This window comes from Suricata suricatta, chromosome 1, assembly GCF_006229205.1.
Source record: "Suricata suricatta isolate VVHF042 chromosome 1, meerkat_22Aug2017_6uvM2_HiC, whole genome shotgun sequence".
NCBI classification, from domain to species: domain Eukaryota; kingdom Metazoa; phylum Chordata; class Mammalia; order Carnivora; family Herpestidae; genus Suricata; species Suricata suricatta.
Window position 1 is genome coordinate 156,034,850 of NC_043700.1, and position 27,067 is coordinate 156,061,916.

The 27,067-nt window shown below is 40.5% G+C and overlaps 2 protein-coding genes and 1 long non-coding RNA gene across 10 annotated transcripts in view; 1 reads left to right on the forward strand and 2 right to left on the reverse strand.

The window, feature by feature from the left end:
* LOC115297987 overlaps positions 1 to 2,523 on the reverse strand; it is a 3,786-nt gene extending 1,263 nt beyond the window's left edge. The window contains exon 1 of the long non-coding RNA XR_003911549.1: positions 2,390 to 2,523. This is a non-coding gene — a long non-coding RNA (uncharacterized LOC115297987). The remainder of the gene's footprint in view (positions 1 to 2,389) is intronic.
* The window catches only part of CORIN (corin, serine peptidase), a 256,347-nt gene extending 237,104 nt beyond the window's left edge, over positions 1 to 19,243 (forward strand). For all 4 annotated transcript variants that reach the window (XM_029946248.1, XM_029946227.1, XM_029946242.1 and 1 more), the window contains 3 exons: positions 8,112 to 8,383; positions 10,472 to 10,605; positions 16,304 to 19,243. In XM_029946248.1, the coding sequence (XP_029802108.1) occupies positions 8,112 to 8,383; positions 10,472 to 10,605; positions 16,304 to 16,486 (589 nt within the window). In that variant the 3' untranslated portion in view covers positions 16,487 to 19,243. The remainder of the gene's footprint in view (positions 1 to 8,111; positions 8,384 to 10,471; positions 10,606 to 16,303) is intronic.
* The window catches only part of ATP10D (ATPase phospholipid transporting 10D (putative)), a 109,584-nt gene continuing 100,698 nt past the window's right edge, over positions 18,182 to 27,067 (reverse strand). For 3 of the 5 annotated variants that reach the window (XM_029946203.1, XM_029946183.1, XM_029946212.1), the window contains 2 exons: positions 24,245 to 24,456; positions 18,182 to 20,930 (listed from right to left, as the gene is read on the reverse strand). In XM_029946203.1, coding sequence (XP_029802063.1) covers positions 20,603 to 20,930; positions 24,245 to 24,456 — 540 coding nt within the window. In that variant the 3' untranslated portion in view covers positions 18,182 to 20,602. Of the gene's footprint in view, positions 20,931 to 22,438; positions 22,743 to 24,244; positions 24,457 to 27,067 lie in introns of all 5 variants that reach the window. The other 2 variants (XR_003911541.1, XM_029946193.1) reach the window with 2 other exon arrangements.

Here is a 27,067-nt window from a genome sequence, read left to right on the forward strand (position 1 = left end):
AACATTGGGGTACATGTGCCCCTACGCATCAGCACTTCTGTATCCCTTGGATAAATCCCTAGCAGTGCTATTGCTGGGTCATAGGGGAGTTCTACTGATAGTATTCTGAGGAACCTCCACACTGTTTTCCAGAGTGGCTGCACCAGTTTACATTCCCACCAACAGTGTAGGAGGGTGCCTGTCTCTCCACACCCTCACCAGCATCCATAGTCTCTTGATTTGTTCATTTTAGCCACTCTGACTGGTGTGAGGTGGTATCTCAGTGTGGTTTTGATTTGTGTTTCCCTGATGATGAGTGATGTTGAGCATCGTTTCATGTGCCTGTAGGCCATCTGGATGTCCTCTTTGGAGAAGTGTCTGTTTATGTCTTCTGCCCATTTCTTCACTGGATTATTTGTTTTTTGGGTGTGGAGTTTGGTGAGTTCCTTGTAGATTTTGGATACTAGCCCTTTATCTGATATGTCATTTGCAACTAGCTTTTCCCACTCTATCGGTTGCCTATTAGTTTTTTTATTGTTTCCTTTGCATTGCAGAAGCTTTTTATCTTGATAAGGTCCTAATAGTTCATTGTTGCTTTTATTTCCCTTGCCTTTGGGGATGTGTCGAGTAGGAATTTGCTGCAATTGAGGTCAAGGTGGCTGTTTCCTACTTTCTCTTCGAGGGTTTTGATGGTTTCCTGTCTCACATGCAGGTCCTTCATCCATTTTGAGTTTATTTTTGTGTGTGGTGTAAGAAAGTGGTCTAATTTCATTCTTCTGCATGTTGCTGTCCAGTTCTCCCAGCACCACCTGCTAAAGAGGCAGTCTTTTTTCCATTGGATACTCTTTCCTGCTTTGTCAAAAATTAATTGGCTGTACATTTGTGGGCAAGACTTTAAAATCATCATTTCTGTTTTACATCATCAGTTTCTTCCTTTTTTGCTGGGTCATTCCCTTCAACACACACACCTTGAAATCACTAATTTGAGTCCCCTTCTCTTGACTTTCCACTTCTTTTCAACTACTGGTCATTTTGGCTAGTATTCACAGTAAAGCTAACAGACTTTGGTACAGTCACTGTCTCCCCTTTTCCACTTTTCATTTTTTCCTCATTGCACACTGGCTGAGCACTCATCAAGGTCATCACAAAGATGGCACTTATCAAAGTCTTTGTTGACTTCCATCTTGCCATATTCAATGGTGACTTTCCAGTTTCTGACTTACTGGAACCCTCACTAGTATTTCATCATGACACCTTTCTTAAAATACTTTCTTCACTTTTATTTTAGAATAACAAAAATATTCTTATTTTCCTCTTATTTCAGTGGCCTACCTATTTCTCTTTTTCTATCTCTCCCCCTTTTATTTGTGCCATTGAGGGCTTTCATGCTCCTGAACTATTTCAGTCATCTATCATATTACCCTATTTTGTCACTTTTAAGTCCTTGAGTGCTTGAGATAATATTATTTCTTTATATACTCTTTAATGCAGTAGAATAAAAGCTCTATGAGAGTGTGAACTGTCTTTCTCATCTTTGTGTTTTCATTTCCTTCAGCACAGCACGTAGCAGCCACTCATCTTCTGGATGATTCAAATGTGCAGTTGTTTGAGTAGTTAAGACTGTACCTTGTGTGGAACTAGAAATGTTAATTTATCTACAGAAGGTCCATGATGTCTCACTGAGTCCTCCCAAATCTTAGACCACATATCTGTTCCACACTGTAATGTATTGAGCCCCCATATGTTTTATCAAATGGAAAAATGAATCTTCTGCATGTTGTCTGAAGAAATTCTCTTTGAATAGAGAAACTGGAAGCAAAGAAAACTTCAGATAGTTCTGTTTTGTCTTAGTTCTTTAGTAATATTATTTGCCACATACAGAAACTATGCCCTTTCCTTGTTCTTGCTCATTAATTTGCAGGGAAGCCATTTTTATTTTTCCAACTTTTTTCCTACTTAAACAAACCCCTGCTCAGCCTATGACAAAAACTTTCCAATAGTTACTGCACTCATTTGTGATAGTTTCTAATTGCAAAGCTCTGGGATCCTTATGCATTCACATTTGCTTTTTAGATGTTTCTTCATTTTCTTACCGCAGTCACTTGTGATGGTAGCATCAGAATTTGGCACTTTAATTCTCTCACGTCTCTTGAGCTATACTTGCTTGAAGAGTCCCAGGACACAATATCATGTCTGCCTTTTTTCCCCAAAAAAACATTCTGAAATCTGAAGCTTGAATGTCTATGATATGTATCTGACTACTCCCTTCGCTTGCTTTTTTGGATCCTGGGATAATAGGATTTTTCACTTTCTGTAATTTTGCCACTGGTGGCTAGCTCCCCATCGTGGCAGGACGATATGTTCAGGAAGGAGAAGATTTCTTCCTGCTATCTGCTATCTTCTCACTCACCATTGAGTCTCCACCACGTGACATGTTTTCTGTGGCGGCAGCCTGATTCCTATGTAGATGCCTATAGATCTCTCTCTTTGTTTCAGAGAGGTTTGGTAGAAAGGGTGTGCTCTAGGGGTTTAAAGGACCATCAAGCTGGTCTGTCACCATCATTTACTGTCTCTGTGACGTTAGATGAGTGACTCATCTGCTGTGAGTCACAGCTTTCTCTTCTATAAAGTGAAATTAGAATTCCTATTCCCATCTCGAAGTTGGTAAGAAGATCACTTGAAATATATGTATAGAAATACATGGAAAGCTATAACGTAGAATTCTTACACTAATAAAATCTAGGCTGCTGGTTTATTTTGCTTATTGTATTGCTGTTTGTTTGTAAGTTTTGCCAGCATTTAAACATGTGGATTCCATACAAGGAATCCAGAACTCTGGCTTCCTGTGAACATTCAGAAAACAGGTTAGGTTGCACCAAGCATTGCAACATGACTGCAATGTGCCTGAGTTGAGATGCAGATGGTAGGCGGAGCCTGTGACTGACACACTGTCCTTATGACCTACAGCCAATCATTTCACACATTCACTCTGTGATCTCCCTTTTCTAAAGTCTGTCCACCAGGTGTGTTGTGGAGAATTCTTTAGAAATACCAAGGGCAGAGCACAATATTAAAAGTAAGGGTTTGTAAGATTTGTAGAACAGCAACAATGCCATCGTGTGATATTTCTTTACTTACTGTGAATTTGGTCACCTCCAAACTACCTCCAAATCACCACTTTGCTGTGCTTATTTATGTAGGAAGACTTGTAAAAATAGGGTGCTTTCTACCGCAGGTGTTAATTATAAATATTCATTTTTGTTTCTTAAAATGATAAATATTAAATATAAGATAGTAAAGCAAAATCAGAAAGGGAAGAAAGGGAAATTTTGTGCTCTTAAAAAGTTAGAAAAATCTTTAAAACTGGCTAGCTGAAGTAAGTAAAAATGTAACATTTTTGTGTCTAAACTAGAATTCAGGATGGCAAATTATAAACCAAAGTGACCAGTTCTTATGACCAGAGACATTGTGCCTGCAATTTCATGTAAATTTTCCTGCGTGTCATCTGAGATGTGTGCGAAGCTAGACTTTCTCTCTAGAGCTGATGGTTGAAGATTTCTAGGTTAAAATCATGTTATCTCAATGTTCACCGTAAAGTGTATCCATTTTTAAAGCAGTCACATAGGCATGGAACAAATTAGACCTTAAATATGAATTTCAGACAAGGAAATAAGATCTGGAGCAAGAATGGAAGGAGAAAAGGGGTCTCTTCATGTTTTCCTCAGCCATTTTTTTTTTAGGGAGAGTTAGTGTGTACACGTGCATCGGTTGGGGGAGGGGCAAAGACAGAGACAGAAGAAGGGGGAAAGGAGGGAGACAGAGAGAGAGAGAGAGAGAGTCTCAAGCATGCTCTATGCCCAGCAAAGAGCCCAGTGTGGAGCCCAACATGGAGCTAGGTCTCAGGACCCTGAGGTCCTGACCTGAGCCTAAATCAAGAGTTAGAACTTAGCCTACAGAGCCACCCACATGCCCCTCTGCCATTTTCCGGGCTTCCTCTCTGCCTGCTTCATCCCTCCCAGAGCATGAGGGGTCTCTGCAGAAACTTCTTTACGGATGTGCTGGCTCTCTGTACTGCTGCTTTGAGGTCTGACAGCTCAGTGTGAAAAAAATCCTCCTTTTGCTGAAGATTTTCAGCTGCTGTAATTGGCTTGTCTCTCAAACTCTTCACTGAAGTGCCAGGTGAACCCTCCACCAACACAGACTATCTCTGCTCTTATTCCTGACTCATTCTTTCTGGCATGTGTTAAATGCCCATTTACCATTTAGACACAATTCCCTCACTTCACATGCCTGTTTCAAACAACAGCTTGTGGTTTTTCCTGGCTTTTGCTAGCCTTGGAAAAAAACATTAAAAGAGACTTTATTTTTTCCGTCACACTCATAACTAATAGGAAAAAGAATATGTCGCAGATGACAAAAATTATGTGAATTTCCTGTGTATTCTGCTTTGATGGGTGTTAATGCCAAAAGGACAGTAATTTATGTAGCAAGAAACTACTAGATACAAGTTAATAACATTTAGCAGTTTTATTTTTCACTGTTAGAATTATATTAAGCACAACATAGTAATTAATTCTGATTAACGCGATTTCATCTTATTACAAATAATTTGCAGTGTTCAACTGTTTGAAATACTGCTTGTGATTTAAGCAAATGGATGAGTATTTGTTATAAACAAAATTTAGTAGCTATGAATCAAGGGCAAGGAGCTATTACATAGACACAACTTTGAAATAAATTGTTGCTTGATTTCAGATGCCTTAAATGATAGAATCTCAAATGAATATTGAATTTCTCAGATCGTCATACACTTACCATTGTATGGGAAGGAGGGGAGGAAGTGAAAGAGGGATAGAAAGGAAGAAAGGAAGGAGAGGGGGACTGGGGGGGAGAAAAAGAAGGGAAGAGGGGAGAAAGAAAAGGGAAGAGAGGAAAGAAAGGAAGGGAGGAAGGGATGGTGGGTAGAAAGACAGAAGGAAGGGAAGGAAAAAGAGGCAGGGAAGAAGGAATGAAGGAAGGGAGGGAGGGAGAGAGAGAGGGAGGAAAAGGAAGGGAGGAAGGAAGGAAAAGAAGTGAGGAAAGAAGGGAGGGAGGGAATGGAAGGGAGGAAGGGAGGCAAAGGAAGAGAGAGGGAGCGAGGGAGGAAAGAAGGAAGAGAGGGAGGGAGGAAGAGAGAGAAAGAAAGATATGTTCTTTGAATGATGGCCTTATTTAATGAAAAATAATTCCGTAATACCATCTTGAAATGTTCATGAGATAACACTTCCTACATTTTACTAATTGTTCATCTTCACTCAATTCTAAAGTTTGTGGGCAGGAACAATATCTTACTTATTGTAATCCCTAGCACCATGTTTGGAGGAGGAGTTGCTATGTATCTATGCCTGTCTATATGTCTTTAGCTAATATCTATATCTATATCTATCTATCTGCATTCAAAGAATGACATCAATTCCCATTCATATAGCCCTAAGATTATTTTTCTTTACAACTCATGGACTACCTTTTTTAGAGGAGGGTTTTAGTAGAGGGTACTCCAAGAATCCAGCAATGCTGTAAACAGATTGAACACTGACCTTGGCCACTTCTTTCCTCACCCTCCTGAAATCTCAACTTTTTGAATCTTTGGCATGCTTGAGAATACAGTGAAGAAAAGCATGCAAAAAAAAAAAAAGAAGAAGAAGAAGGAATATGGGTGAGGTTTTGTCAGAGACTTCCTTGGGATCTCATAAAAATATTGATTCCCAGGCCCCACATAGCCCAAAGCTTTCAATTAATGTGAGGTGGTGCCCAGAAAGTCAGTATTTAAGAGCTCCCCACATGATGCAATGTTCATCCTGGATTGAAAAAACAAACAATTCCCTACTGGGTCAGATAAACCTGCTTTAGTTGAACAAGCTCCCAAGTGGGGACAGTTGACATGGCTTGCTGACACTAATGCTATGTGAGGGAGTACTTGCTAGAAAAGCTCACTGGCAGTGTGGCCCTCTCAACTCCTTTGCTTCTGGCCTACTCTGGAGGAGGCGGGACTGGGAATGGTAGAGGGGGTGATGAAGAATAGACCTTGCTTAGGTAGCCAGATTTGGCCACTAGTAAATGTTTTTACTAGTGTTTACATGCATTAAGCCATCATGAAGCAAATATTTGCTGAGAACCAGCTACATACCAGTTCCCAGGGCCTGCAAATAAGACCAGCCAAGTCCCTGGCCTCATGGAACTTATATGCTCGGTACAAGGCAGACAATAGATGAACAGGTATGTTGATGTCATTGATATCAATGGGATAAAAATTAAAGCAGGGTAGAGAGTGATGGAGACAGAATAAAGCCTAGACTGGGGGGCCAAGGAGGATAGCGTGAGAAGGTGGTATTTGAGCTGAGACCTCAAAGAAAAGAATGTGTTAAGGTAGGAACCATATGGAAGCTGAGAGAAGGAAAGGGAAGAGCCTGGGTTAGGGACATTCTCAGTATGTCCAAAACTAGAAAGTTCTTGGGGTTGGAATGGAGCAAGTCAGCTCAGGGACCATGGGGAGAAGTTTATAATGTCTCCAGTGTGATTCAATTTCTCTGGAGAATTATGAGCAGGAGATGGACTCAATCTAATTTTTTAAAATACTTATTTATTTATTTTGAGAGAGAGAAAGAAAGAGAGAGCAGAGGAGGGGTGGAGGGAGAGAATCCCAAGTGATCTCTGCACTGGGCTCAAACTCATGAACTGTGAGATCATGAGCGGAGCCCAGATCAGGAGTGGGACACTTAATTGCCTAAGCCACCCAGGTGCCCCTCTAATTTTGCTTTTAAAAAGATCACTCTGCTGCCATGAGGAAAATGGGCTCAGGGAGCTAAGTGTAGAAGGGCCTCTTTTTGGGAGGCCATTGCTGTGGTCCAAGTACTTGACAGATTCATTGTAGAAGAGGAAGAAACAGTAAGATTCAGGGTATATTTGAAAGTGGAGTGGTGAAGACGTGCTGATGCAGATGATTATTATATGGGATAAGAGAAAGACTTTTCAACTGTGTCACATGGTTATAAGTACTAAGTATCTGTAAAATGCATTCTGAATATTTAGAACATTGTGAAAAGTGTGGTAAGCACTAAAATGTCTTACCTATCATTAAACATACAAGGGAATGTGTTGAGTAGATGATTGGGTATTCAAATTTGCAGCTCAGGGAGGAAGGTAAAGCTAGAGATATATGTTTATGAGTTACCAGGATTTGGTGGCATTTAAAGCCATTGGACTAGATGACATCTTCAAGAGGATGAATAGGGAATAAGAAGACTGACCTTAGAGCCCAGGAACACTTGACATAGACTAGAGAGCAGAGAAGAAGAGGAGACAAGAGGAAAAATGAAAGGGAAGGAGAATAAAAAGCCAAGACTAAGAAATTCCTCTGAGAAGGAGCAAGTGCCTCCAAGAAATGGCAAGTTTTTGGAGGAACCTTTGGAAATTTCAAGCCAAAGGCTTAAAAAGGCTCCCACAACTTCCAGTGGTCAGTCTCATAAGACTGCATTGTTTTTGAGCACTTGCTGGGATTATTCTAGTCAATTCTCACCTTAAAACACTTTACTCACTTATCTTTCAGGACTCTCCATGCCCCAGAATTTCCTCTCTCTTCTTCATGTCTTTTTATTATATTTCCCACTCAATGAAGCAAGTAACTACCCTGCCTGACTTCCAAACTGAACAAGTTTTATTTTTTGAAATAGTCCCATTCTAGAAGCATGAGCTTTGCTTTCTACAAGAATACTTATTTACAAATTGCTTAGACCATTAGAGAGGCGCTTCCTCTATGAATACATTGGGCAGAGAAAGAGGCATTATTTACATAAATAAAATATTTTAAAAATCGCATGTACATTTTGGGGGTACCTGGGTGGCTCAGTCCATTAAGCATCCAGCTCTTGGTTTTGGATCAGGTCATGATCTCAAGGTTCATGTGTTTGAGTCCCATGTCAGACTCTGTGCTGACAGCACGGAGCTTGCTTGAGATTCTCTCTCTCTGTCTCAGTCTCTCCCTCTCGCTGGCTCTCTCTCCAAATAAATAAATAAATTTTTTTTAAATTGCATGTACCTTTTGAAATGTACATTTGAGTTTAAGATGCCAATAGCTCTTGGATTGATTATTTTAGGAGAGAGAGCGCTGCCGTCTGGAAGGTGGTGTTTGGCATCAACAATCTGGACCACCCGTCGACGTTCATGCAGACGCGCCTTGTGAAGTCCATCATCCTGCACCCTCGCTACAGCCGAGCGGTGGTGGACTACGACATCAGCATAGTGCAGCTACATGAAGACATCAATGAAACCAGCTTCGTGCGGCCCGTCTGCTTGCCCGGCCCAGAGCAGTCCTTGGAGCCCAATACATACTGCTACATCACAGGCTGGGGGCACATGGGCAACAAAAGTAAGCTACCGTTCTCAGGAGCTCTGGCCTTGCGCCTTATACCGGAAAAACACTTTGTTACCCCCCAGCCTTTAGCACCAGTCTCCCATGTCCATTTCTAAAAATATAGCCACAGAGAGCAAATACGAGGTGCGTGTGTCACACACCCGCCTTCCATGCACACAGGAGATGCCAGCACTGCTTGGTACTTAGACCTGCCACGCTCACATGCAGCCTCAAAAGTCCCTCTCTGCACCCCAGATTCTTTCTCCAGGGAGCCGCTGCCGATGCCCTGGGGCTGCCCCATGAGAGAGGGTTTGTCAGTGTAGCTGGCTTTGTCTCTACCAGGGATTTGCACTCTGCAGGCCAAGTCACTCTCCCTCGGAGCCGCTCCCCGGACACCAGGCAGTTTCAGTCCTGCGGTCAGGCAGCGTGGTCACATTTCCAATTTGCTGTTATGATTTGGTCTTGTCAACATCTGTAACAAGCTGTAAACCGGATTTGCTATTCGGCTGTTTAAATTGATTAAAATAGTTTGGCTCCCTAGATGATTTAATCCTACAAAACATAAAAATTAAACAATTTGTACTACCTACTCCCAGCCCCCATGGTGGACTCTCTCATGTTGTTGGACCTATGAAAGGTTTAGAATAAGAATGAAATCAATAAGACATTTACTTAACATAAGTGCTGGGCACCGCTCTCGGGAAAGCTGATGTATATTGATGTCCTGTTATCTACCTGAGCTGCTGCCGATTTGAAGGACACTTTTTTTTTCTTCTTTTTAAAATTCAGTCAGATAAGTTTTGGGCTAAGTTGAGTTTCTTTTCTATGTGATCAGCGGAGGACAGAAAAAAAAAGTCAAAAGATAGAAATGAGTCAATGCCACCTGATGAGCTTCCATAGACCTTCGAAGGCGGTGTCGGATGTGTGACATCAGCATTCCTGTGGCCCTTGGTATCTCAGAGCTATAATTCACACTGTATGTGACAAAGCAGCAGAATATGCTCTGTATTGTGTCTCCCTGTATTGTTTCCACAACATCTACACCAAACTCAGAGCAATCACATGACATCACACATATATGGCATGGCATGAAGAACAGGGGTCCGAATTCAGTTACAAAGGTCTGATTGACCCTGACTTTCTAGCTTACTCTACAATGGAAAAAATAATAGCAACTGTCTATTCACAGAATTATTGCAAAGATTAAAGACAGGAGGCCCAGAAAATGCCAAATGCAGGTCCTGGCCTGGTGCTAGTGCCCAATACATGTTAGTTCTTATTACTATTACTTTTCACAACTCATTGAGACTGTCTCCATCCATTGATTTTTTTCCAGACAGGACTCTCTCTTCCCATAAACTGCCCTGTACATATGCACTTCTTTACTATCACTATCCATAAGGAGAATAGTGTGTATAATTTGGTAGAAGGTCTAAACAACAAAAGATTATGCTTCAGTAAATCCATGATTATTCTGTGACAATTTAGAAAAAAGATGAAATTCCCATGTTCCCGCCACTGACAGGAGGGATGGCTTTGTTCCTTTCGACATATCTTTACCATCTTCTCTAGGATTAAAGGTTCTTACCTCCAGTAATGGCTACGGTAGCACATGATGAGATGTATTCTTTAAACCTAAGATAGGGCAATCATTCTCCTGTTAGACCAGATGCATGTTCTGTACCTTAGCTGAGGGGGGCGGGCGGGCTCCACTAATGCTGATCCGTCATCCTCCCATCTGGGGGGCAGGGCTTTGGCTTGATTATTTCCCTTTTCACATTAGTAGCTGTTGTTTTTTTTTTGTAGTTTATATTAAGAGGGGGAAAAGCACAAGCCAAGTGACCTAACCAAGTTGCTGGACCAGTCTGTGCCTCAGTTTTCCCATGGATAAAATAAAGGACTTTGACGAGATGATTCCAATAAACACTTCTAATTGGAAAATTCTGACACCAAACAAGGCTTGTCTTTGAAATGATGCTTTAAGTCAAGATTATGGTGTTCCTGGCATACAGATGTAACCAGTTCATATATAACTAGCCTCATCTTTGAGTCAATTTACCCTCTTATATATTGTGTTTCTTCTTCCTTTAAAAATAAATCCAGTGCCTTTTAAGCTGCAAGAGGGAGAAGTCCGCATCATCTCTCTGGAGCACTGCCAGTCCTACTTCGACATGAAGACCATCACCACCCGGATGATATGTGCCGGCTATGAGTCCGGCACCGTCGACTCGTGCATGGTAAATTGCTTTCTGGTTACTGAGCGGATTCAGTTCAGCAATAACATCGATGGGTCCATATAAACTCATTGTGATTCATATGTGGCCCTCTGGGGATATTTTTTGAAGATTGTCTATTACCAATGTTTATTTACCCAGTACCCAAGCGACCCCCCTAACTAGCTCCGTGCCCTTCACCCAGGTTGCCCTCAGCTTCCTCGTCTACTGCGTGGGAAACAGCCCCTTGGGTCAGCAAAAGGAAAAAAAAATGCAGTTGCCTGGCTCATCTTAGCAGCAGGACAAACAAGTTCTATGAGGGGCTAGTGCTCATCATGGCTCCAACCAGGCAGCCCCTCCCCGCCACCCCTCCCCACCACAGCAGAGGGACACCAGCAGATGTTTTCAGCCATCAAGGAGATGGTGTTAAAGCATACACAACATCCCCCCTTCCAGGGTGCGTGAGAGAACGGCCTTTCTCTTGGGAGTTGATCGCTCCTGAGTTGATCACTTTAGACACGCAGCATTCGTAGTCACCGTAGTTTCGGTAGTTTCAGCAGTCACAGTGGTTTCCTGAGCACTGTGCTAACTTAGCAATACAGGGAGCCGTTTTTATTTTCATATGATAAACATTCATTGAATATTATATTGAACTGGAAACCAGGGAAGGACAAAAAGTTTAGTTTTTTTCTTTCCATCTTTTAATTTTAATTCCAGTATAGTTAACATACAATGTTATACTAGTTTCAAGTGTACAACATACTGATTCAATAGTTCCACATGTCACCCAGGGCTCATCACACCTGCACTTCTTAAGCCCCATCACTGATTTCACCCATCCCCCTACCCACCTCCCTTCTGACAACCATCAGTTTGTTCTTTATCATTAGGAGTGTCTTTCTTGGTTTGTCTATCTTTTTTTTTTTTCTTTGCTTATTTGCTTTGTTTCCTAAATTTCACATATGAATGAAATCATATGGTATTTGTCTTTTTCTGAGTTAGTTTGCTTAACATTATACTTTCTCCCTCCATCCATGTCATGGCAAATGGCACAATTTCATTCTTTTTATGGCTGAATAATATTCCATTGTATATAAATAAATACCACATCTTCTTTATCCATTTATCAATGAATGAACACTTAGGCTGCTTCCACAATTTGGCTATTATAAATAATGCTTCCATAGATATCAGGGTGCACACATCCCTTTGAATTGGTGTTTTTGTATTCTTTGGATAAATACCCAGTAATGCATTACTATAATGCATAGGACAGTTTTTTTTTAATCTTTTGAAGAACCTCCGTATTGCTTTCCACAGTGATTGCACCAGTTTGCATACCCACAAACAGTGCGAGGGGATACATTTTTCTCCACATCCTCACTAACACTTGTTTCTTTTGTTTTTGATTTTAGCCATTCAGATATGTGTAAGGTGATACCTCATTGTAGTTTTGATTTGCATTTTCCTCATGATGAGTGATGTTGAACATACTTTCATGTGTCTGTTGGCCATCTGGATATGTTCTTTGGAGAAATATCTGTTCATGTCTTCTGCCCATTTTTCAATTGGGTTATTTGTTTTGTGGGTGTTGAATTGTATTAGTTCTTTACATTTTTTGGATACTAACCCTTTATTGGAAATGTCATTAGCAAATGTCTTCTCCTATTCCATAGGCTGTCTTTTAGTTTTGCTGATTGTTTCCTTCAATGCGCAGAAGCTTTTTATTTTGATGTAGTCCCAAGAGTTCATTTTTATTTTTGCTTTTATTTCCTTTGCTTCAAGAGACATATCTAGAAAAAATGTTGCTGTGGCCAATGTCAGGGACATTATTGCCTGTGCATCTACATGCTGTCTGGTTTTCCCAACACCATTTGTTAAAGAGACTTTTTCCCATTGGATATTCTTTCCTGCTTTGTTGAAGATTTATTGACCATATAATTGTGGGTTTACTTCTGGGTTTTCTATTCTGATCTATGTATCTATTTTTGTGCTTTACCATAAAGTTTTGATCACTACAGCTTTGTAATATAACATGAAGTCTGAAATCGTGAAAGTTCCAGCTTTGTGTTTCTTTTTCAAAATTACTTTGGTTATTTGAGGTCTTTTGTGGTTCCATATACATTTTAGGATTGTGTGTTCCGTTTTTGTGAAAAGTGCTGTATTTTGATAGAGATTGCACTAAATCTGTAGACTGCTGTAGGTAGTGTAGACATTTTAACAATATTTGTTCTTTCAATCCAAGAGCATGGAATGTCTTTCCATTTCTTTGTGTCATCTTCAATTTCTTCCATCAGTGTTTTGTAGTTCTCAGAGTACAGGTTTTTCGCCTCTCTGGTTAAGTTTATTTCTAGGTATCTTATTATTTTTGGTGCAATTGTAAATGGGATTGTTAATTTCTCTTTCTGCTTCAAAGAAGTTTATAACAGGGCACTACCACTATGAAAGACCCTTGTCACCTCACTGCTGTGGAGCAGATCAGATTGTCCCTCACAGTTTAGAATTGAAGAAGAGATCAACAGTATCATTACCACTCACACAATATAATAAAAGAACATTTTTGGTGGCCTAACTAATCAACGGACTGGAAATGGTCCAGTGGTGATTCCTGGGAAAAGAGGGAGGCAGGTGGCTCCTTTGGAATTTCACCAAGGCCACAGTGTCTTCTGCTTCCTGACCACAAATCGTCCACCTGAGGTGGACACTGGTGGAGGAATTCCTACCTTCATGCAACAGGCCCAGGTTTGACTTCCCAAGCCAAAAAAAAAAAAACCCCAAAAAACCCAAAAAACAATCTTTGGGGAGGCAACATAGTGTGGGTCTTGGGACACAGAATGTGCAGCCTGAAAGTTTTGGGTGGGATCCTACCTCTGCCTGTAAGAACAATGTGACCTAGAAAAGTTTCTCCAGAAAGTTTTCTCACAACATGGGGCTGACTCTAATTTTCAGGGTGTTTTTATGATTACCCGAGTCCATGTCTGTGAAAGCCCCTATCTTTCACCTATCTGTGTGTGACATCTGGTACTCAATGAATGGTAACTTTGTCATTAGTATCTATCAGTTGGCACTTGTGTGTTCCACTATCTCTTCCAAGTGCTTTTTAATAACTCATGTAATCCTCACGATCAGCTCATGTGGCAGTATCATTGTTTGTGCTATTTTACAAACTAAGAAAACAAGGGGGCAGAGAGGCTAAGTGATTTGCCCCATATCACCCAGCATGAAGATGGTAGAGTGAGAATATGAACTCAGGAAGTTCAGAGTCAGGGTCCACATGCTCAATCACTACACTGTCCTGGTAGCAGTGATTTGTGTGCAACTAATAGTTTCTCCCTGTTCCCCACAGGACTTGGAGACCTACCCCAAATTAGTGCCTCTTCATCCCTTGCTACTTGCTAAAGGAGAAGGGAGGTGTTCTTTGAAAGAGAATTGAAGCCCAGGCACAGCCATGTTCATATCATGTTGCCTGATAGGAACTAGGTCCTGCCAACCTTGGAAGTGGTAGGAACTCAACACTGCTGGAGTCTTAAACGCATACCAGATACTCTATAATACATCCCTAGGGAGTATATAAAACAAAACAAAACAAAACAAATCATCAAAAGCTACTTCTTTTTTGTCTGGAGCAAGATTATTCACCAGAACCTCTCATTAACTTCCTTAATTACATCCATAGCATACAGTGGAAGCTGTGGACCCTTCTGTGAAGGTCTAGAAATAAATAATGGGGATCAATAATGAAGCCCAACATAAACTTTGGCCTAAAGTCTAACATTACAAAAAAGGAAAAGGACCAAAAAAAGAAAATTGTGCCTTTTGCCGTATAATCCCTTGCATTTGAATTGCTTCTTTCTCTTTTCTTGCTTTCTACCTGACACTTGCCTATTTGCCTTACTAGGGCCTAACTCAAAATCTACATCATGGGAGGCACTTCTGTTTCTCTCCACCTGGCAGTAATCACTCAGTCCTTTGAAGATTCCTTTCTCATGGTCCTTATACCTGGCTTTCAAGTAGAGTTATGCTTGGTACTCAAGCAGATTTTTGACCTCTATGGGACAAAAAACAGTGCCTTCTTCATCTGCATAGATCCTAGCACAGAATTTTGCGAGCAATATACTTGGCTAAATTCCTGATCTGAAAGTATAGAGATACTGACCTGTACATGCTCCCCCCCTTTTTTACAATGCTAGTCACATTTGATTTTATTGAGAGCGTCTTTCAGTATACTGAACTCCCAAGTTACCCTGTACCCCTTTCCCGTTCTCTTCTCTGAAGGGGCTTCTTTTTTGGGGGTAACATAGGCATGTCCAACTTCAGTAACACTGGCATAATAGACAGCTCATCCTAGGAAAGTCAGCATTTTACTATTGGTGTTACACAAAGGGAGACGAAACAGTTGTGGAATTTGTCTGACAAAATGTTTCTAGTAAATTTTGCTTTAAAAAACTTTATGCGGCTTCCAGGCAGAGCAATTTACACAGCTCTTGGAAGGCCTATCCTTACTATTTAGGCTTACTTTGTTGGTATGTTAGGAACGTAAGGATCGCCATTTCCACAAAGCACACAGCACAGTCAGAAACTCCATTTTGCTCTAATAACAGTGGTGTTTGCTAACACTTCTGAGAGGAAATGGTTATGGAGCTGGAGCCATGGCGCCTGATCACCTGGGTGTAATTCCAGCTCTGCCAGCGGACACGTTACACACCGGTGCTTCCGGCTCAGGGCCTCCAACACACACATTATAATGTCTGCTCTTAGGGATTTCATGAGGACTAAATGAGCTAATCCGAGGGAAAGTATTTAAAGGAGCATCAATAAACTAATTACTGTTTTTCTCCAACATGACCAGAGCGGGGATGACCATCTATGTAATTCCAAGTTTGAAATTCTTACAGGGCAAGGATTATCGGCAAATTCCCACCATGAGTTCCCACACTTACATCCTTAGTAAATCCCTCTCTTTTGAAGCCATGCAGAATGCACCTGATCTCTGATCTTTTCAGATGTAACAAATATTAACATTTATAAAGCCATAGTGTCTTAATTATATGTCGGTAAAAAAACTGCAACACCTCAAGTTAGATGTCAAGAATGAAAATCTCCGTGCATGTGAAATACAGGGTATCCACAAATACCTAACTGGAAATAATTCTTACGTGGCATTTCCCATTCAAGTATACTAATTGTAAATGTCCTAAGAACTGCTAGGAAATTAAGCAAGTTGTCAGTGTCTTTTACTGAATGCACTCATTCAGCAAAAAATAGGATTATTCTGGAATCTTTCTCTAAGTACTGTTTTGTGGAGAAAAAATCTTTGCATGTTCCATTTGGATACTTTCAACATTTGTAAAATGACTCAAAGTTAATGAGATCAAAGTAGGAGAGAATGAGTTCTGATATACTAAGTAAAGAAAAATGATGCCTGATTTTAATTTAGCACAGGAAATGACCGAGAAATCTTCCGATTTCCTGGGAAACAAAGAATGTAGCCCTTTCCCAAGAAACCTCCATTCTTTTAAAGATCAGAGTGTAAAATGTTCCTTTGAAAGTTCCATTTGTGGGGTGGAAACCATGTTCCCTCCACCAGCTGGCATGGAGAGTTGATAAAACTTTCCAAGAAGTTGGCTAAGTTGGATTTGCCTTTATTGCACCTTCAGGATAACACAGATGCCATGAGGGCTCTGAAATACCAGTGACTAATGTGCACTGCTCTTCATTACAGGGCGACAGCGGAGGGCCACTTGTTTGCGAGCAGCCCGGAGGACAATGGACATTATTTGGTTTAACGTCGTGGGGCTCCGTGTGCTTTTCCAAAGTCCTGGGGCCTGGGGTTTACAGCAATGTGTCATACTTTGTCGAATGGATTCAAAGACAAATGTACATCCATACCTTTCTCCTAAACTAATTCCAAAGAGAACCAGAGACTTTTGCCAGCTACATTCAAAGAAAGTGGCCTTTTTGACTGTGGAGAACTTCCCGCAGAGAGCTGACCAGAAGCACTTTCCTTGGACCGCAATGCTCCGCCGTGCCCTACGAATTTTAGCGCTTGTTTTGGTCTAATTTTATGCAGTTTTCTTTCAACTTTAGTTTTCTCTGATTTCAAGTTTAATGAAAGTCTTTAAAAAAAAAACCCAAAAAAAACAAAGAAAAGCAGATTTTGTTTTTTGCCAGGCCTAACCTTGACCTTAGCACAAAATTTATCAGCCCTGGAATCTGGCAGGTGCTAGGAGAACAGGTTATGGAACTCTTTCTTCGAGGCAGGAAGAGGACCCTGAGATCCAGGATGACTAAACTTTGCCAGTTTTTGTTTCTCGAGCACAGTGGCAAATTGCAATATTAATGCTAGAGACTTGCTTTTGCTTTTTTATTAAAAGCCAAGATAATTTACAAGCTTAAATGACTTACTATTACTCTTCTCAATTTTGCAGAATTCTGAGAATTTATGATGGACAGAGATAAAGCACAAGTAGCATCCATTGAGGTAGCTGAAATGGAAACATATTGAACACGAAGTCTTCAGACATCAACATTAGCACTCCTTAGAGGGCTGCATGCTCTGAACTCAAATCAAGGATGTAACTTTATAGAAAAGTCTCCACAGAACCTTCTCCAGAGCTGGGGTTTGTTCAATGTGGATGGGCTGACTGAGATTTTAACGACTAGAAGAATATTCGTAGGAAACATTTTGTTTTGCCTGTGCGACAGTGAATTGAGATTAAACTTTGCCAAAGGAGAACTTGCTTTAGACTGGAGAGATTCAATTTTTGAAGACGAACATTAAATTGCACCCGACCTCCAATTCCATATTTTCCAACTTTCCTGCATTCACGGGTAACAATAGTCACAGAAAAGCATCTCAAAGCACAGTGCAAGTTTGCCGGGAGTAACACATTTTGTAATTTTCCTTGAAACATGTTTAATATCCAGTGTTGCTGCCATTTCCTCCTGTTGATAATTAAAACAAAAAATTTTTAATGCTTTTAAGCACGAGGCCACTTTATGCACATCAATCTCTCCCCACTAAAAAGCTTCAAACTACAGATCTTCACATGTAAGTAATTTAGTTAGGCCTCCATTTTGCAACATCCAAATGCCTTTTGAACAAGTAGGGGTCCCTACTAACCTTCACCAGCAAGCAACCCCCACCCAGACTGCCTCAGCAGATTTTATACATGTAGTTTTCTACTCTTTTCAACGTGTCCACATATTTCGGTTTCAAAAAGTTGTCTTGACATGTTCCATGTTATTCCTCTCCTAGTCTCTAGTTTGTGTGAACCTACTGAGAATGTTGAAATCCAGCAACAGAACTGTGGTCACAACTGGATGGAAGTTGAAGAACATTATGTCAGTTTTGTTATAGTTGTAGGAACATAAACATATTTAATGTCATAGCTTTTAGCCTTGCTCAACTTCTGGTCAGTCAAGTGTACCTATTGTACTTACTTTAAATAACCTGCAATAAAATAAAATGGCACAATTTTTTTTAATGGACATGGAACATAGATAACAAGTCCCAGAAAACTGTGCCCCCCATGATACCTATTGGCCCCCAGCCATCAACCAATCCGAATTTACCTATCTTGGAGCTCACTCACTTTCACAGAATCGTGCTCCTTTATTTTAGTTAATGGATGGCTTTTTGAAATGAGAGGTTGCTAATAGTCTTGAGTCACGTAAGTGTCCAAAGAAAACTTTAATCCTGGTAAGAGTACAAGGTTCTTTCATGTCTATAGAGTACATTTTGGAAGCCTGAAACAATTCTTTCATAAATCTTTTGGGATAAAATTACACCCCAAGAGATATATTATTAATCAATTTTTTTTCTGGCTCCAAGAAACAAGGATCTAATGCTTGGTCCTCTCAAATTTGGGAAAATATATTGAACACCAAAATGCAATAACTTAGCGTAAAAGTTACTGACTTGTAAATGAGGCCTGTTAAGGACTTACTATAGATCCCAAATCTCTAGGGTTAGTTGTGTTTCGGAATCCAGAATTTTTCAGAATCTAAAGAATATAATACACTTTAGGACCCAGGAATACAACACATTTTTATAGCAAAATATCTGAATAATGACATTAAATAAATAGCTTTACATCTGTCTGTTAATTTGTGCCTAATTTATGAAAAAACTCTCCATTTCAGAGCTCTTGGGATTTTAGAAATGTGGATAAGAGACTGCAGACTCATAACATGAACACTCAAGAGTTTCTTCTACTCTTACGTACAGATTCTTGACATCTGGAAACTTGACTTTTTTTTCTTAGTCTTCTTGGCTTATTCTTTTTACTTTTACATTCTAACCCTTTATTGATATTCAGAGAATGAATGTCAGCTGCTAGGAGGATAACAGATGATATGACATTACTGATTCTTCCATAGAAGAAAAGGCCATTACAATGTTCTGGTAAAAGGTGTGTTTTAAGAGTTCCTTCTAAGCTCTGGTAGCAATTACTACTGGGTTCAGTGGTATCTACAGGCGTGCTGACAGTTTTTGGTACACATTATTTATTCAACAGTATTTTAAAAAGTCATTAAAAAGCATAAAACAACCTCCAATTAGCCATGTGGGATTTTGAAAGCTCTAGAAGTCAGTCTACATAAAAGAATATTTGCAGTGGTATCAGACAGTTACCAAAAAAAAAAAAAAAAAAAAAAAAAAGTCAGACCAGGAAAATAGGTATCAGAAAAAGATTAAGCCCTGAGAATAACGTACTAATAGTCCTAAGACCTTGATACAGACAGACAACATGAGCTTGGAGATTTCAGGAAGGAGATTCTGGGTGATTAGTGGCTGACAATTTTCAGATGAATAGATATTGAATTTGAACAAGAGCTCAACAAGACTGGATGATCTATCATTGCCGGGCTTGCTTTGTAAACTCGTTTTTGTTCCAACTAAAGCCAGCATACCTGATTTGCGACAGCAAGTAACTTGCTATAGACATTTCTGCCCTAAAATATATTAAAAAAATAAAGTTTTCTAAGAACCTCATGGAATCCTTCTGAGAACCACCCGAAGCAGTCCTAATTCATAATATCTTATCTTTAAAAGTCACAACCCCAGAGAGGCTGTAGGATTCTGAACAGACCACGAACCCTCAAATGGTCTCTTAAAGACTGTTTTGAAATTGATTGTCTCATTTTGATCAGGCTTTTTGATGGTAAGTTTTAGAATACAAGAAATTGCCAAATGGGCTAGAGACGCAGCTGATTCTGTCTGCCCTACCTGTGGCCTGTGTTTCCCAACTGACAATGGCTGCATAGAGGCAGACCTCATAAAAGGTCTTCTTTGGACAGAAAGTGGAGAGAAACATGTTCCTACAGAACCCTGGCATCCCTCTGCCATTTTCCAATGAAGACTCTGCCTCCAGAGAATGCTGCCAAGAGCAGAGAGGTATGCCTGACGTCTACAGTCAGACGGCCGAAGTCATCTTCCTGCATGAAATAAGCTATTAATAATCACTCACTACATTTAAGTAGTACAGTTATTGCCCTCGGTTAGGTACATTGTCATTTAAAAGGCTATTTGAATTTTCTCTCTGGAAATGAACCATTGATAACATTTTTTTTTCTCTCTGGAGTTCTAACTGATCTAAAAACTACTTTTTCTTCATTAAAAAAAATTCAGATTGGAGTCTGCTCATTGAAAACATTTCCCTGGAATCCGAGATCTCCCAATTAAATAAAAACATCTCAAAGGAATCCCTTAAGAATGCCTGTACTTTGAAGACCATAAAAGAGCTTTTACAAAATCCAAAAAGTTTCATAAAAGCATTTGATTCTGAATTAAATATTTCACTTCCCTAAACCCTGTTCAGGTCACACTCCAACCTCTTCTACAAATGTGTCTACAAACATACAATAAAGGTCATCACACTGGCTTTTCCAAGCACGGTAGAATGAATGTTCACGTCCCTTAGGGAAAAATCCATCTCATGCTTGCTTGATAGAGTTGCTTCTTCAAAGTCTTCAAATCTGAAGGAATACTTGTACTCCAAGGAGGGCACCCTGCTTTTTTTTAACCCTTTGGGGGCCCAGCCATCCCTGAGGCCTTAGTCTCACAGCAATCTGAGTCCAAAGCAGTTTCAAGTACAGATAAGTCGTCCTGCTCAACAGGACAAGAAGATGCTGACATCATTGCAAAGACAGAAGCAGGGCCAGATGTAGTTCTTTTCTCTGTGGCATCCGAGTGGTCAGCATATGTAGGTGTCCCCTGGCCCATCTTTCCAGCCTCTGCCCACTTCTTGAGAGCTTTAGTCCTCTCCTCTGGAGTCAGTCTGTCAAGGTGCTTAGCCCTTAGAACTGGAGATGGAAACAGGGATCCCTGAAGAACTCGGTATATGAACCTAGGTTACAAAAAGCACCACAGAGTTACATTCATCTCAAATGCAGCACGGGACACAAAAAATACCCCCCAATTAGAAAAAGTAAAAGGGTCTGGTGGCCATTTGCCTTCCTGAGGTAAAAGCAAATATAAGCAAATATAAAATGGAGGCAGTAACAATAAGTTAATATTTGTAAAGCACTTGGAAAACAGTGAGTGCCCTAAAAGTGCTTGTCAAACACATAAAAAATAAAATCTTAGAAGTGGAGGTGCCGATAGTGCTAGATCATAGGTTTGATGTTAGATTAGATGAGCTAATATGTGTAAAGCAGACAGAGCGTTGGCACATAGTAAGCATACAAAACATGCTAGCTCTTAGTTCCCTGTGAGTACTGTGATGCATGACTACAAACTTGTCCCTTCCAGTCCAAGCTGACAGGGTTTATGCTGGTTCAGCATTCTCAGAAGCCCTGTGGTCTCCAATATATGTCATGTGGACTTACGCCATCAGGCGAGGGTCCTCCACAGATCTTTCCTATATGAGCCCATCTTCTTGCCTGGTGGCTGCGGAGGTGGTTGTACGGACCCATAAGTCACAGACCCAATCTCTTCAGTGCTAGCAAAAGGCTGTCTGGCCACACTATTGGCATTTTCTCTAGAGCATATTCCCCAAAGCCAATCTCTTAATTTTAACAGCCTCTAAAATCTGGATAGGCTGAGAATTTCCTAAATCTTGCTTCTCTTCATTTAATAGACCTTCCTTCAATCTCTTTTCTCTCTCATTTTACTCTAAGCAGCAGGCAGAAACCAGGCCAAATCTTCAACACTAAATATTCAATTCTGCTTTCCATGTAACAGAACACACTTTGGCCACGTTTTCTGCTATTATATTGCAAAGATCCCCTTTCCTCAAATTTCCAATAGCATGCTCCTCAGTTCTTTCTAAGTCCTCACCAGCAGTGCCTTTAACATTGCATTTCTAGCAACATTCGGTTTGAGGCCATCTATGTGTTTTCTAAGATGCTACGGTTTTCTCAACCCATGCTTCTCCCTTGCTTCTAAATCTCCACCAGCAGCAACTTTAATGTCCCTGATTATCGACAATCTGTTTAAAAAAGGGTAGAATTTTCTAGGATGTGCCTCTAAACTCTTCCAGTCTCTGCCCATTATCCAGTTATCAAGCCACCTTCACATGTTTAGGTATTTGTGATGGCAGCACCCATTTTCCCCATATCAAAGCCTGTTAGTTTCCTAGGGCCGTTGTAACAAATGACCATAAACCTGATGATTACAAAACCAAACTTGACACTCACAGTTCTGAAGGCCAAGAGTTTTTTTTTTTTTTTTTAATTTTATTTATTTTGAGAGAGAGCACAACTGGGAAGGGCAGAGAGAGAGGGAGACAGAATCTCAAGCGGGCTTCACGCTGTCAGCACCGCACCTGACTTGGGGCTCGAACTCATGAACCATGAGATCCTGACCGAAGCTAAAATCAAGTCAGACGCTTAACCTACTGAGCCACCCACGTACCTCCTGAAGGCCAAGAATTCTGACATTGGTTCACTGAACCAACATCTAGGTGTTGGAAAGGCAATGCACTTTCTACAGGCTCTATGGGGAAATCCAGTCCTTTGTCTTTCCAGCTTCTGGAAAGTGCTGGCATTTGTTAGCCTCATGGCCAAGTAATCTCTCCCACCGTGGTTGAAGTGCTTTCTCCTATTTGCTTGTGTCAAATCCTCTTCTGCCTCTCGCTCATAAGGACACTTCTGATTGCATTTAGGGCCCATGCAGATAATACAGGATAATCTCCCCATCTCAGGATTCTTAATCACATCTGCATAAGCAAAGAACATAGCATTCACAGGTTCCAGGGATTAGGGCATCAGTGTGTTTTAGGGAATCATTTTTCTCAGTCTACTACAACAATGTTAGATAGAGTTGTATTCATAGTGGTCTGGAAGGATTTTTCTTTCCAGATTATGACTTTATAGGAATGGTGCTTTCACAATTCCTACAAGTTCATCTTGTTAGTTTTTAATCTGAAAGCTGGTAATAAGTGAGTAGTGTAGAAGAATCTCGGTTTAGCAGTGATATTAAGTACACAACCGTAAACACCACAGAAGGACTCAAATGGCTTTTTCTTATTCATTTCTAGAAGGAATGCCCATCAGTACCAAAAAGTTTGTGCCCGTGCTGTCTTATGCTGGTGTTACAAATTGAGGGTGGCAAACTTTCTTCCAGCGGGCCAGATGGTAATATTTCAGGCATTCTAAGCCAGTTTTTGTTGGAACTATTCACCTCTGTTATTGTAGTGCAAAATCAGCCATAGATAACATAAATATGTCTATGTCCCAATAAAACTTTATTTACTTTTAAAAACAAGGCAGTGGGCCAGATTTAGCCTTTGAGCCAGTTTGCCGGGTCTCTTAAAGAATAAAATGAAATCACCATTTGACTCTCACACCATGTTTACGATGTTGAACTATTTGGCGAAGTGTTTCCAGCTCATCAGATAAATTTTATAAAAAAATAGAGAAAGAACTATAGAGTAAAAACCCATGTATGTATTCTTCTTAGCCATTTCCATCCCATACAATATTAGAAATTCAAGGTAAACTAAAATGGGAAAGGTAACTGAACTCAGATAAAGGAGGTACATTTTCAGTGGTTATAGGTTGTACAGAGACCAATACTTGTCCCTCAGGATGCACTCTCCCCTTTTTCCTTTTAGAAACACTCAGATCTTAGCCACTTCAGAGTCCATATACCTAAGTTCTAGTTAATGTGACATGAGCAGCTTCAGGGTCACTTCTGTGTGAAGAAGAAGGAGGAGAAGGAGGAGAAGGAAGAGGAGGAAGAGGAAGAGGAGGAAGAGGAGGAGGAGGAAGAGAAGGAGGAGGAGAAGGAAAAGGAGGAGGAGAAAGAAGAAGGAGGAGAAGGAGAAGAAGAAAGAGAAGGCTGCTTGCACTCCATTTTCTCTCTTTCTCCCTCGTGGAGGCAGGGATGTGGATGTGCTGATGGTGAGCCATCTTCAATCATGCAGATAAGGGCAACACCTGTGGGAGCTGGCAGACGAAAGGGACAGAGGAAAGGATCCTCATGTAACCTTGTAGGTGAAGCTGCCCCATCTTTGGGGAATGCCAACCAGATCAGAATTTTCCATGGGAGAGACCTATCCCTTCTGGTTCACTTAAACCACATTTGTTCTCTGGTAAAAGAGCTAACACACCAATGTTTTAGCTAGCACACGGGCTGACTTCACTAGTAAACAGGACAGTCAGCCATCCATTCTCAGCAGTTGCCTGAAGAATCCAAAGTCTACGAGATTTCACTTACTCTCTTGATGATAAGACACCATACCTCGGCAGAAGGGCGACACAGGTTGTGAGGACACAAACCAAGTAGAACACTGGATCCAGCATGTGCTCCTGCATAATCCAGTAGGGGTTGGATGGTGGGTTGCAAGTCACACACATGGCTCCAAACGCCAAGGCAAAGAAAAAATAAGACAAGATGCTACCAACAATGACCAGCATGTGGACCCAGGTCTGCAAGACAAGAAAAGCAGGGGAAACAAACACTGTCACTGATAGGGTTTCGCACCCCGATGTACTCTGTTCTGTTGAAGGGACAACATGTCTAAGCAATGAATGAACAGTGTCAGAAACCTTAGTGAACAAAACACCAAATACCAAAGAGACAAGAGCATCATTCGTGAACAGTTCATATCACTGTTTAAATTCTGTAAAACGAAGTCAAACGCCAACAGGCCAATTCTGATGACTATTTTATTTTATCTTGTCCATGCACCATAAGGTGCTTGCATTCTCTCTCTTTCTCTCTCTCTTTTTTAATAGTCACTAATTGGTCTGTTTCTTCATTAAGTTATACTTCAATCCTCAAACTTTACCCATTCACATGGCTGGTAGACATTACTGTTCCTCACCAATATTCTAATTTCTTCCCATTGTAAGCATTTGGAAGGACTGCATATCCTCGTTCCCTTGAAATTGAGTGTGGCCGTATATCCTATATTGATCAATGAAATGTGAATGGAAGGGACAATGCAAAATGTTCAGGTTAGAGGCATGGGAAGAGCTGGTGTGCAATTTTCCATGCCATCTCCTTTCTTTGCATGTTGGCCAAAAAGTTTCCCCAATTGGGGATAATTCCAGATGGTAAAGCTACAAGGCACAGCCAGGGCACTCAGCCCCCGACTCAGAGTACAAGTACTCTTGAGCTACCTGGAACAGTAGCTGACCTTACAGGAACAAGAAACAAGTATTTTTCTTTACACTGTAACCTAGCCACCTTTGTATCTATGGATAGCTTGGAATTTTTCTCAATATTGTTGCTTTAAAGTTTATTCATTTTTGAGAGAGTGAGAGTGGGGGAAGAACAGAGAGAGAAAGAGACAGAGAATCCCAAGCAGGCTCCATACCATCAGCGGCAGAGCCCAACGTGGGACTCAAACTCATAAACTGAGCCAGAACCAGACGTTTAACCCACTGAACCATCCAGGTGCCCCTCTTAAGATGTCTCTTAAACTGGCTTACTATTTAAGTAACTTTAGTTAGAACAGTAGATGTAATATCACCATTACCTATTATCGTAAGTGCTGAGTGTAGAGTCTAATTTTTGTTACAAAGGGAAATTGACATAATCCAAAGTATGAAAGAGAATCACCTTCACATTGTGTGGTATTCAATGTTATTTAGTGCAATAGACATTACCACCTAAAATCGTTGTGTGTACCAGGGTGGAAAAGGTTATGCTTTTTGGGGGAAAAGCAATGCCTTTATTAATATTTTCTAAGGCTATAAATTTCAAACAAGATCCAGTTTTCTTCTTTTCCCTCTTAATCTTGCAAAGTGTTTCCCCCAGGCAGATATCTTCACAAGCATCACAAAGATGGCTCACTCTGCATAAAATGTACAAACTGCTCAGAGCTCCTGATGATCATGCCTCTAAAACAATGATTTGTTATTTTTTCTCCTTCTTTCTCAAATGTCTTTCCTTCCCATTGAACCCTATTGCCTGAATTTTCTTCCCTTAAGATGTGTGATTGGCAAGCGAGCTAGCAACGTGATGGTTGACACATTTACATAAACTGATATGGTTACAGTCCAGAGACACTGGGTGAAAACAGACAGCAAGGTGGGGGGTGACAATGAGATGAAGAGGCAGAGCGTGAAGGGAAGCTGCTTCACATCCTCGCAATCGCTGACTCTTCCTAACAAGGGATTCTCCGAGGCTGTGAGCTCTAGCCTACCCTGGCATGAGAAAAAGTATTTAATGATACGTCCTTTATATAGCAAATACTGTTTTTCTTGGCACCTGGCTTTCACTTCCTTCCTTCTTAGGTGAATACCTGACATTGTGCACAATCGTGGTACAATATCCCTCCTCTAGCCTAAATCTAGGACTGAAACTAAGGAGACAGAATTCTGTCACCAGGTACTAAATGTGGAGCCTAGCAAGGCAAAAGCAGAAAGAACATGACCACAGCCAATTCAGAGCAGAGCAATCCTGCCCCTTAGTTTGTTTCCTGGATGTCTGGAGCCACTCTTGTTCCTCAGGATGGTTTGGTTTGGTTTGACCATGGTTCTTCAGTATATTTTTTAATATCTTTTCTATGTGCTCAAGTTGCTGGTGATCATAACCAGTGAACCCAAATGAACACACTTGATCCATTGGATCCTTTGATATGCTAATAATGTGAGAACCTATGACAATTCCTTGGGTAGTAACCAAAAGTGCCTACAAAATTGTTTAAAAATGGAATCAAATAGATATTAAAACAATGGCAAATATTTTAGTTCCACAATTCCCTTTAGTCTCTCTACTTGGTATTTTAAGATATTAAACTTTTACTACACCTTAGGCTTGTACAGTGTGTTATAGAAGGGTATAAGCAAAGGAAGTGACGCCAAAAATATTCAGCTCTACCTTAGAAATTATTATAAATAATTTTATATTATGATTGCACATAACATTTCAACTATAACCTCATTCAGCAAGTCCTGTTTGAAATGCATTCATATGAGGATGGTAAACACACTCCAGACACTGGTTAGTCATTTAATCATTGTTTATCCATTCGAATATTTTTAAGCACCTACTATGTGCCAGTCCTGTCCTAGATTCTGGTATACAGTG